This window comes from Gracilinanus agilis, chromosome 1, assembly GCF_016433145.1.
Source record: "Gracilinanus agilis isolate LMUSP501 chromosome 1, AgileGrace, whole genome shotgun sequence".
In the NCBI taxonomy this organism is placed as follows: Eukaryota; Metazoa; Chordata; class Mammalia; order Didelphimorphia; family Didelphidae; genus Gracilinanus; species Gracilinanus agilis.
In genome coordinates this window covers 718,790,727-718,802,563 of record NC_058130.1, presented here as the reverse complement: position 1 = coordinate 718,802,563, position 11,837 = coordinate 718,790,727, and the positions used below count along the sequence as shown (strand labels likewise).

Below are 11,837 nucleotides of genomic sequence, written 5' to 3'. Positions count from 1 at the left end.
CAGCTTCACCCCTTTCCCAACAGCCCCCATTCACATAGGATTTTATTCAAATCAATTAAAAGCCCACCCTAGATAATCCCAAAGCCTTCTTCCAGAACTGCCACATTATGCATTGTGTGGATCCACTTCTGAATTTTTTATGAAAAGTGGGATGAGATAGGCCAGTAAGTTGAGGCTTCTCTCCTACAATGTGGATAGATGGCCAGGAGAGGAGAGATGCCTCCTAAGCCCCTTTATAGGATACTAATCTAGATTATAGTCTGATTCTGCTTTGAGGGCCTGAAAAAAGAAGTATTCAGTGCTCGAGCAGGGGTGACAGGTCAGCTGGGAACCCTACCCATCCAGGGAGAAAGGTAGCCTCAGGTTTGAAATCATTGAGGTAGGGTGAGTCTGGAAGGGTGTAGTTGGCCAAATAGACTGTCATACCACCTGTGAGGTAGGCAGCCCAGAGGCCAAAGGTGCCAATGGTCATGATGGTGTGGTTGCACTGGATCAACAGAGCAAAATCCTTCCCTGGAGAGCTCTCCACTCCATCCCCTGCAAATACCACATCTCCCTTGGTGTTGTCAATGTTCTCCTGGCACCATGACATATCATTGCTGGTGACCACAAAGATGGTATCCTTGTAATGGGCTCTGAACCAATTCATAGCTTGATCTAAGTAGCCCTTGTCTGCTATCACACCCTTCCACTGGGGCATGATATAAACATAGTCACCTCGGCGGACATGGACTCCCACAAAGGTGGCTGGGCTTTTCTGTATTCCATGTAGGTAGGCCTGAGCTTCATTTCGGACATGGTCATGCAGGGTGAATTCACGACGGATCTCATCTATGATATGGTGGTGAAAAGTCCAGGAATTGGGATAACCCGTGATACAGACATAGGCACCTTGAATATGACGGTGTTCCTCTGTCATCCAGTCATGTACGTGGTAGTTTTGCCAAGGTATTTTTTGGGCCACACTGTCTGGGAGAACAGGGAGGGTGATGCGGAACAAGGGAGAGAGAAAATCATGCATCCTTGGTGAGATATAGGCCTGATACCTATTGAGTTTTGCCAGAGCATAGAGGCCAGCATACTGACCTATCTGGTTTCCCAGACGGCCTTGAGAAAGCACTGTCCAGAAGCCATCATAGTGGAAAGAGGTCTCAATTGGTGGCTCTATACATGCTTTGGACATCTTCGAGAATTTAAATTCAAAGTGGAAAATTGTTAAGGTCACAAAAATGAGGAGGAGGAAGCAATAGACTGAGGCAGGGAAGGATGTCAGAGGACTTGACATGTCTGAAGAGAGGAAGAAAAAAAGTAAAAAAGTTAGTATAGTCATTTGGAGTTGGAAGGAATTGAATAGGTATCAGGTAGCTAAGTCACTAGGAGTGATAAAGGTAGGTATTTGGGTCACTCCAGGCTGTCATGAGCTATATTTCTTGGATAAAGCACCAGGACTACAGTCAGAAAGACCTGATTCAAAAACAGTCTCAGATACTGATTAGCTATGTGACACTTGGCAAATCACTTACTTTCTGTTTGCCTCAACTTCTCCATCTGTAAAATGGGAATCATAATAGGATCAACATTCCCCAGGTATTGGGAGGACAAAATGAAATCATAATGGTAAAGCACTTAGCAGAGTGCCTGGCATATTGTAAGTTAGCTTTTGTTATTGTTACAGTTATTATTATCCTTGAGGGAGTAGGATGGGACTGAAGTCTAGGGGGGCTAGATACCTAAGGTCTGAGAGTTGAGACTAGATACCCGAGGCCTCCAAAGGACAATATACCTGGGGTCCTGAGGACTAAATAGTAATAACTATAACTGACATTTACATGACACTTTAAGGGTTTCCAAAGTACTTTGCTTTTATTATCTCATTTGATTCTCTAAATAGCCTCATAAAGTAAGGACTATTGATAATTAGCAAAAAAGTGAAGGGAGATGTCTGGTCCATGAGTGTCTACTGCATTTTTAGCCTGGGAAACGAGACACCTTGTCTCAGAACAATAGCAATGACAGACATCTAGGTCTCATTCTCTCTTCTTATTCTTGTTCTTCCTTCTTCTTGTTCTTGTTCTTCTCCTTCTTGTTCTTGTTCTTCTTCACCTTTCTTCTTCTTCTCTCAAACACTTCCTAGCTATGTGACCTGAGGCAACTCACTTAACTCCAATTATCTAATACTTACTGTTCTTCTGCATTGGCATCAATGCTGACATTGATTCTAAGCCAGAAGGTACCTAAATATTCAGTTCCCTCCAACTCTAAATGACTCTGCTAACTTCTCCCACTTTTTCTTCCTCCCCTCAGTCATGTCAGATCTACTGATAGCTTTCTCCATCCCAGTCCTCTTTGTCATTTTTGTCAACTCAACAATTAGAAATGTCTTTGGATGCTCAAGGGAAGGGCTGAATAATGAGTTCCTGAAAAATGATTTATTAAAAAGCCTTAACAGGTATTGGGGTATGTTGTCATTTGAGAAGGTCATAGACCTATGCCACTTTTATCAGTTATGATTCTGGTCTAACCAAAAAACGAATATAATCAATAAACTTATATTCTTACTAAAAATCAGTCTTTTGACATAATTTAAATTACAACAACCATATGTCCTAGTTATTGGAGAAGTAATTTTTAGGAGGTCATATTAAATTGTACTGAGATCTAATTTGTAAAAGATTTTATCAAGAACATTTCAGTTTCTACAGGTAATGTGGAACTAGAGAGGCAAATCTATTGAACTACAAAATGAGTTCTATGTGGCATTTGATGTCTCTTCCTTCTGGGATCTCTCTCCCTCCATTCTTCTCTCTCTCTTTCCCTTCTCCCTCCTCACTTCTCCCTTCCTCCCTCCATTTCTCTCCTCTCTCTCTCTCTCTCTCTCTCTCTCTCTCTCTCTCTCTCTCTCTCTCTCTCTCACCTTCTGACACTCTCTCGCCTTCTGTCTTTTTCTCCTCTCTCCCTCTGTTTCTCTGTCTCTGTTTCTCTCTCTGTCTCCTCTCTGTCTTGCCCCCACAACCCATTCCTCACTCCTTTATGTATTTGTATATGCATATGTATGGATATAACAGTGGAATATATTGAATCTGTCCTCCAAACCAGAAAGATCTGCCTTCAAATCTGATCTCTAATGCATGCTGAGCAAGTCACCTAAATCTCAAAGATCTTAGGCAGCTCCCTATGGCTATAAATTGTAAAGAAGTCTTAACCTGGAGTGGTCAAAGGCTTTTCTTTTCTGAGTTTTCTAAATCAGTGAAGTCACCAATCTCCTATTCCTATACAACATACACATGTTGAGGGTGTTCCAAAGGTATTAGTGCAATGCCAAGTTTTCTTAGCTCCTTAATTATTGTGATTAGCTTAAATACTTAAGTCATTGTCATTGTTATTGTGGTTAATGCTATGGTTTTTATGCTAGAGTAACAAGATACTTCAAACATTTGAAGTTTGATACCTTAAAACTGCACAAAGAGTTTTGGAACACCCTGGATATGAATATCTGTTCTTATCTACATAAAATAGACATAGATGAACACACAAATGTATATGAACCTATTTAAATCCGGAGTGAGTCATGGGAAGTCTTTTAACACAGGAGCCAACACAACTGTTAGGAAGAAGAATTAGGATTTTTGCATGCAGAATGGATTGAAGAAGGGATAGATTGAATGCAAAGAAACCAGGAAGGGATTTATTTATAATAATTCCAGTGACATTGACTATATTAAGTTAAAAAAGTTTTGCACATACAAAACCAATGCAATGAGGATTAGAAGGGAAACAACAAATTGGGGAAAAGCTTTTTATAGCAAATGTTTTTGACAAAGGTCCCATTCCACAAATTATATAGAGAACTGAGTCAAATTTATAAGAATTCAAGGCATTCGCTAACTGACAAATGGTCAAAGGATATGAACATACATGTCTCAGATGAAGAAATTAAAACAATTTTAATCATATGAAAATATGCTCCAAATCACAATTAGAGAAATGCAAATTAAAAATAACTCTGAGGTACCACCTCACACCTATTAGACTAACTGATATGACAAAAGAAAAAAATGATAAATGTTAGAAGGAGATGTGGGAAAATTGGGACACCAGTACTGTTTGTGGAGCTGTGATATAATGAAATCATTCTAGAGAGCAATCTGGAACCATGCCCAGAGGGTCATAAAACTGTGCCTACCCTTCAACCCAGCAATGACACTACTAGGTCTCTATTTCAAAGACATCAAAGATAGCAGAAAAGTACCTACTTGTACAAAAATATTTGTAAGAGCTCTTTTCATGGTAGCAAAGAATTGGAAACCAAAGAGATGTCCATTAATTGGGGAATGCCTGAAGAAGTTGTAATATATAATTGTTTTTTTTTGTCCAATTAATTAATTAATTGGCATGGTTACACGAATCATGTTCTTTCCCTCCCCTCCTTCCACTCCCCTCCTGTAGCCAATGAACACTTCCATTGGGTTTTACATGTGTCATTGATCAAGACCTATTTCCATATGTGATCCTTTAGAGTCTAGATCTCTAATCATATCCCCATTGAACCATGTGATCAAGCAATTGTTTTTCTTTGGTGTTTCTACTCCCACAGTTCTTTCTCTGAACGTGGATATCATTCTTTCTCATAAGTCCCTCAGAATTGTCCTGGATCATTGTATTATTGCTAGTAGAGAAGTCTATTATATTTGATTGTACCACAGTGTAACCATCTCTGTGTATAATGTTCTCCTGGTTCTGCTCCTTTCACTCTGTATCAATTCCTGGAGGTTGTTCCAGTTCATATGGAATTCCTCCAGTTCATTATTCCTTTTAGCACAATAGTATTCCATTACCAACAGATACCACAATTTGTTCAGCCATTCCCCAGTCAAAAGGCATTCCCTCATTTTCCAGTTTTTTTGCCACCACAAAGAGCATGGCTATAAATATTTTTTTTTCCTTATTATCTCTTTGGGGTATAGACCCAGCAGTAATATGGCTGGAACAAAGGGCAGGCAGTCTTTTAACGCACTTGGGACATAGTTCCAAGTTGCCTGCCAGAATGAATGGTTGGATCAATTTTTCGCAATGTTGTCACATCTGCTCCAACATTTATTACTTTCCTTTGCTGTCATATTAACCAGTCTGATAGGTGTGAGGTGGTACCTCAGAGTTGTTTTGATTTGCATTTCTCTGATTAAAAGAAATTTTGAACACTTTTTCATGTGCTTATTGATAGTTTTTATTTCTTTAACTGAAAATTGCCTATTCATGTCCCTTGCACATTAATCAATTGGGAAATGACTTGATTTTTTGCACAATTGGTTAAGCTCCTTATATATCTGAGTAACGGACCTTTGTCAGAGGTTTTTGTTATAAAGATTTTTTTCCCAATTTGTTGCTTCCCTTCTAATTTTGGTTGTATTGGTTTTGTTTGTACAAAAACTTTTAATTTAATGTAATCAAAATTATTCATTTTACATTTTGTAATATCTCTATCTCTTGCTTGGTCTTAAAATCTTCCTTTCCCATAGATCTGACAGGTAAATGATTCTATGTTCACCTAATTTATTTATAGTTTCCTTCTTTATAATTAAGTCATTCACCTATTCTAAATTTATCTTGGTGTAGGGTATGAGATGTTGATCTAAACCTAAACTCTCCCATACTGTTTTCCAATTTTCTCAGCAGTTTTTGTCAAATAGTGGGTTTTTGTCCCAAAAGCTGGGATCTTTGGGTTTATCATACACTATCTTGATGAGGTCATTTACCACAAGTCTATTCCATTGATCCTCCCTTCTGTCTCTTAGCCAGTACCATATTATTTTGATGACCACTGCTTTATTGTACAATTTAAGATCTGGTACTGCTAGGCCCCCATCCTTCACATTTTTTTATTAGTTCCCTTGATATTCTTGATCTTTTGTTCTTCCAAATGAACTTTGATATAATTTTTTCTAATTCAGTAAAAAAAGTTTCTTGGTAGTTTGATAGTTATGGCACTGAATAAGTAAATTAATTTGGGTAGGATTGTCATTTTTATTATGTTAGCTCATCCTACCCAGGAGCAATTAATGTTTTTCTCAATTGTTTAAATCTAGTTTTAATTGTGTGGAAAGTATTTTGTAGTTGTGTTCATATGGTTCTGATGTTTGTCTTCGCAAATAGATTCCTAAATATTTTATATTATCTAGGGTGATTTTATTTATTTTTATTTATTTTTAAACCCTTAACTTCTGTGTATTGGCTCCTAGGTGGAAGAGTGGTAAGGGTGGGCAATGGAGTCAAGTGACTTGCCCAGGTTCACACAGCTGGGAAGTGTCTGAGGTCTAGGGTAATTTTAAATGGAATTTCTCTCTCTAACTCTTTCTGCTGACTTGTGTTGGAAATATATAGAAATTCTGATAACTTGTATGGGTTTATTTTGTATCCTGCAACTTTGCTAAAGTTGTTGATTATTTTTAATAATATTTTAGTTGATTCTTTAGAATTCTTTAAGTAGATCATCATATCATCTGCAAAAGTGATAGTTTAGTCTCCTCATTGCCTATTTAAATACCTTCAATTTCTTTTTCTTCTGTGATTGCTACTGCTAGTGTTTCTAGTACAATGTTAAATAATAGAGGTGATAATGGGAATCCTTGTTTCATTCCTAATTTTATTGGGAAGGCTTCTAATTTATCCCTATTCCAGATGATGCTTGCTGATTGTTTTAAATACATACTGTTTATTATTTTTAGGAAAGGCCCTTCTATTCCTATATTTTCTAGTGTTTGCAATAAGAATGAATGTTGTATTTTGTCAAAGGCTTTTTCTGCATCTATTAAGATAATCATGTGATTTCTGTTGGTTTGGTATAGTATATCATTGTAATGGAATACTATTGTGACATAAGGAATGATGAGAAGGACAATTGCAAAACAACCCAGAAAGACTTATATGAAGTGATACAAAGTGAATAGAACCAAGAGAACATTGCCTGTGGTAACAGCAATAAGGTGTGATGATCAACTGTAAATGACTTAACTGTTATCATCAATACAATGATCCAAGACAACTTCAAGGGACTCATGACAAAAAAAAGGCTATTCACTCCCATGCAAGAAATTGATGGAGTCCAACTGCAGATTGAAGCAGACCATTTTTCACTTTATTTCCTTCATGAATTTTTTCTCTGGTAGAAGCAACATGTTTCTTCTTTTATAACATGAGAAACATGAAAATATACATTGCATGATAACACATGCCCAACCTATATCAACCTGCTGTCTTGAAGAGGGGGAAGAGGTGGGAAGAAGGGAGAGAGCCTGGATCACAAAATATCAGAAAGTGATTATTAAACTGTATTAACATGTAATATGGAAAAAACATAAAATAAAAAAATCTAGGGGCAGCTGGGTAGCTCAGTGGAGTGAGAGTCAGGCCTAGAGACAGGAGGTTCTAGGTTCAAACCCGGCCTCAGCCACTTCCCAGCTGTGTGACCCTGGGCAAGTCACTTGACCCCCATTGCCCACCCTTACCAATCTTCCACCTATGAGACAATACACCGAAGTACAAGGGTTTAAAAAAAAAAATAAAAAAATAAAAAAATCTAGGTAAGAAGACCTGAAGATGTTATTAAGATCTGGATGTTACAGTGAAAGTGGCATGGGGATCAGATATTTTAAGAGTGGCAAATGGACTTGGCAGCTGTTTGGATATGGGTGTGTGTATATCAGGTGAAGTGGGAAGAGGAAAATGAACAAAGAGTCAAAGATCACTCATTAGATTTCTGAATTGGGGACACAGATGATAAGCCATTTACTGATATAGTAACAGGCACATGTGGGGGTGTTGTGGAGTGAAAGAAAAAAAAGCAGGCAGTTTTGTTAATGTTCATTTGAAAGGTTGGGAAACATTTGGAAATGTGCTACAATCAATTTTATTCATCTCAAATAGGCAATATGGGACTAAAGCTCTAGATTGTGAATTCAGTTGATGACGTCCTGAATAGAATTTCAGAATCAGAAGGGACTTTATGAATTTCCTAGTATGAGGATTTATAAACTTTTTGTTATTGAACTTTTTTTTTTAAAAAAAGGTCTATTTAACCCTTCATAGTATAAAAATTCTCAGTGCATATAATAAAATACATATAACTATTATAGAGTTGTCAAAATATTAACACCTTAAAAATCATAGATCCCAGACATGATTTAACTCTCTTATTTTACAGAAGAGGAAACTGAACCTATGAGGGTTTTTGGCTTAACTAGGTTGACACGAGTAGTGACTAGCAGATTGGGAACTCGTCAATTCCAGATGCAATGATTTGTTCTTTCTAAGTTGCTGGACCCAGAGTAGGGGTACGACAAATATTTGTTAAATTAAAATGAATGTGAAAATTGATATTATCTCTTGGATTCATCTTATCTGGTTTCCTCCCAAGTCCTGCTGAGGGATGGGGTGAGATGGGTGGGAGTTCCAAAGCAAGAAATATCAGTCTTAATATTGGCAGCAGGTGGTCCTATCTCTTGATCCCATCTTAATTCACTTGATCCTAGAAAGCTCAGACTAGGAATGGTCATGGGGACTGGCCAAGAAAACCTAGACATCTGTATTCCTAGAGGAGGACTGGGCTAGTGCCTAGACTTCTAGGTCCCTCAAAGTACTAGCAAGCTTGGGTATTGAAATCTGGAGGCCTTGATGCTAAGGGATTTCTGTAGGGATAAGAAACCTGGGTCCCTAAGGGAGTGAGGTCTATGAAAGTGGATGCCTTAGTCCCTGAGAGAGTGGTAGTTGGGAGCTCTACAGTCTGGGCCCTGAGAATGGGGTATAAGCCCTGCATCTCTCCTGGGACTTAGGTAAACCTTCTTGGAGTGTAGGATGAAAGAGCTGTGAGAAAAACCCAAGGCTTACCTGGCTGCTTGCTGTTGGAGCAGTAGAATCTTGAGAGGGAAGAGTAGTCTATCCTCTAGGTTCCTGATCCCGTATACAAATCCCAGATGCCTTACCCAGGCTGCTCAGAGTCTCCATCCCTGCATCTGCCTAACTCCTCCCCTCCACATACACACTCATTTATCCTGGCAAAGATTGGCTTGATGGCTGAGTCTTGAGGAGGGAATAAGAGAACCCATCCTTTATTTACTTACTTGATTTGTCTGATTTATCTCCTTGATAACTGTCTTTCAGGAAATGCCACCTCTACACTACCTGAGACTATAGTTCCAGGGGATCTTTGGAATCCTAGCCTCTAGTGTTTTAGGGCCATAGACATGGGTTCTAGCTCCCACACTCCCTCAGAGAATATTATGGGTTCCTGAGGGGACTTAGGAATGATTGGGGTGGAGTGGATTCTGGTGCACCAGACATCTTGGCCCCACTGAGTCAAGCCTATGGTGATAGAGAGGATAGAATGTGGATGATGGGGCAATCTGTTAGAGAATGGGATGGAATGGGATAGTAACAAATAAAAGGAGGTCTGGAGGCTCAGCATTAGATTCATTAGCATTTATTAATAAAAAGAGAGGGAAAAGTAATAGAGAAAAGAGATATTTCAGCCTAACTAGAACTGTTACTCCATTTTGCTGGCTGCAACTGCAGCTGCCCTTGTCAAAGATTCCTCAACAGATAAGAAATGGCACAGAGGAAAACCTCCAACCCTGTGGCAGGGGCAGGTATGGAAGCTAAGCAAGTGACTCTAGGCTTTCTGCCTAGGTTTAAGAACCCTGTGGCCAGCCACTGGCTTTTAAATGTCATGTTGTCTGCCCTTCCAAGGTGACATTCCTATGGCTCTCCCATGTTGACATTGGGAGATACAAACATATGACATGATACCTTGTCAACATATTGAAAAATATTGTAAAAATCAGAGACCCCAGGTTAAGAACCCCAGTTCTGATTCAACTCCTTTATTTTAGAGGAATGGAAATTGAACCCATGAAAGTTCTTGGCTTACCTAAATTTATGCAGTTCATGAATAGCCGACTGGGAATTCAAGCAAACACCAAATCCTGTGATCTTTCCTCTTTAAGATGCTGGACACAGAGTAGGGGCATGAAAAATATTTGTTGAATTTAACTGACTATTGAGAGGGTCCCTTAAAATCATTTCATCTGTGTGACTCCCTGGTGCTGAGGGGTGGAATGAAGGTATGAGTCCCTGAACAGGAAATAACAGTTCCAATATTGGTACCACTTGGTCCTATCTCTTGGCTCTACTTTAATTCACTTGACCCTCTAACCCGCAATCTAGGATTTCTCTTGGAGTTAGCCAAGGAAGCCCAAATACCTGTGTTTCTGGAGGAAGCATGGATATGCCATTCCATGATTATATTCCAGTGGCTCTGCCACAATGACCCTAGGGTCACCCATTGGCTCTACCACATTGTCACTCATGCTGATGCTAATGCTGATGCCAGGAGACACCAGTGTATGACATGATATTCTGTGACCCCTGTGCCCCATTGTTGGGTGCTTTGGGATGGAGGTTTTTTACTTCATATAGGATCATTTGTGCAGGTAGAGGAGTTTGCCTTGACAAGAAGTAGGGTCACCTCTTAGTATAAGACAGGAGTGAAGGAAATAATGGTAGAAGACATCTAAGTGATATGAATTGAAGAAGAGGGGAAAAGAGGGACATCAAGGCTAATAGCCTCAATTTTATCTGTAAAATATGAGGAAAGATTCTTGACTGAGATGGAAGGGAGAAGAAGAGTCATGGGAGGATAGAAGAACAATGAAAAGGTTGGAGGAGATATTATGAAATCTGGAATGGTAAATTGATATGAGAAGTGTAAAGGATTGCTTAGCAGCATTTAGGACCCAGTCGAGGTTGTATAACATAAATTTATAGTCGACTTAGTCAGGATAATTTTATGATTTTCTCCATCTTTATTCAGCAACCAGTATATAGAAGCAAAGGCAACAGATGGCAGGAGTGATCCAAGGCCAAGCCTTGGTAGGGCAGAATATAAGATATGATAATAGGGCGAGGGACTCAAGAGAAAAGGACAGTGTAGAATTCACTTAATGGGAAAAGAGAAGAGAAAACCCTAGGAGAAAACTAAGAGGTAATGGAATTTGAAGTGTGAATGTGAAATTCCCTACTCCCCATTCTATAATAATTCTGAAATATTTATATCTATTCTGTTCTGGTATTGGTCACTCCATAATATGAACATTTGACCTTATTTACTTCTGGCTGACTAAGCTGTACATTCTTCTCTGTAATGGATCTGTGGTTTTGTGATACAATGAGTTAAAATACATACCCTGCATTTGCAGGACTAAAGCCCAGTGGCACACTCTTAGTCAGAGTCCAGTAAAGGATCTGACTTCTATATGTTGGTTAAAGGAACTTATTCTTATGATGTAATTGGTATAAGAGTCCCTGAAGGTGTCTGAGACTCTTTAGGTCACCACCACATGCAGGATATACATGCTGATTGTGATAGTCAAAGGGCTTACTTACACCAATGGCATTAAGGACTTACTTGTGTCAATGGTATGGGCCAAGTGATACCGGTAGGCATGAGCCAAGTGAGTGATGATGGTCAAGTTAGTTATATCAATTCCCATTGTGCTTCTAAGTCTACTTCTGCAAATTGTGCTATTCAAGAAGGTTGCTCTCAAGATTCGAGGTCTTTTGTTGCTATTTGGAGTCCAGCTTTATTGTGAGACTAGCCCTCTCTCAATAAACCTATTTCTTTTTGCCTTAGTGACTTTGTCTTACTTTTTAGTCTCTTTGCTAATAAATTTTCTCTGCAGAGGTCATGTGTGTGGATGAAGAGTAAGATTTGGTATGGGAAAGCAGAAGGAGAAGTAGAATGCCAATGGATTGAAATGTAAAGGTTAAATTTAGTGATTGGACTTAAA

General features: G+C 38.8%; 1 protein-coding gene across 1 annotated transcript; it reads right to left on the bottom strand.

Annotated features, from left to right (window-relative positions):
- Nucleotides 1–295: 295 nt before the first annotated feature.
- Nucleotides 296–1,285, bottom strand: LOC123232153 (galactoside alpha-(1,2)-fucosyltransferase 2-like). Its single transcript, XM_044658521.1, has one exon. It carries the CDS (start codon nucleotides 1,283–1,285, stop codon nucleotides 296–298), a length of 990 nt encoding a protein of 329 aa, XP_044514456.1.
- Nucleotides 1,286–11,837: the final 10,552 nt, after the last annotated feature.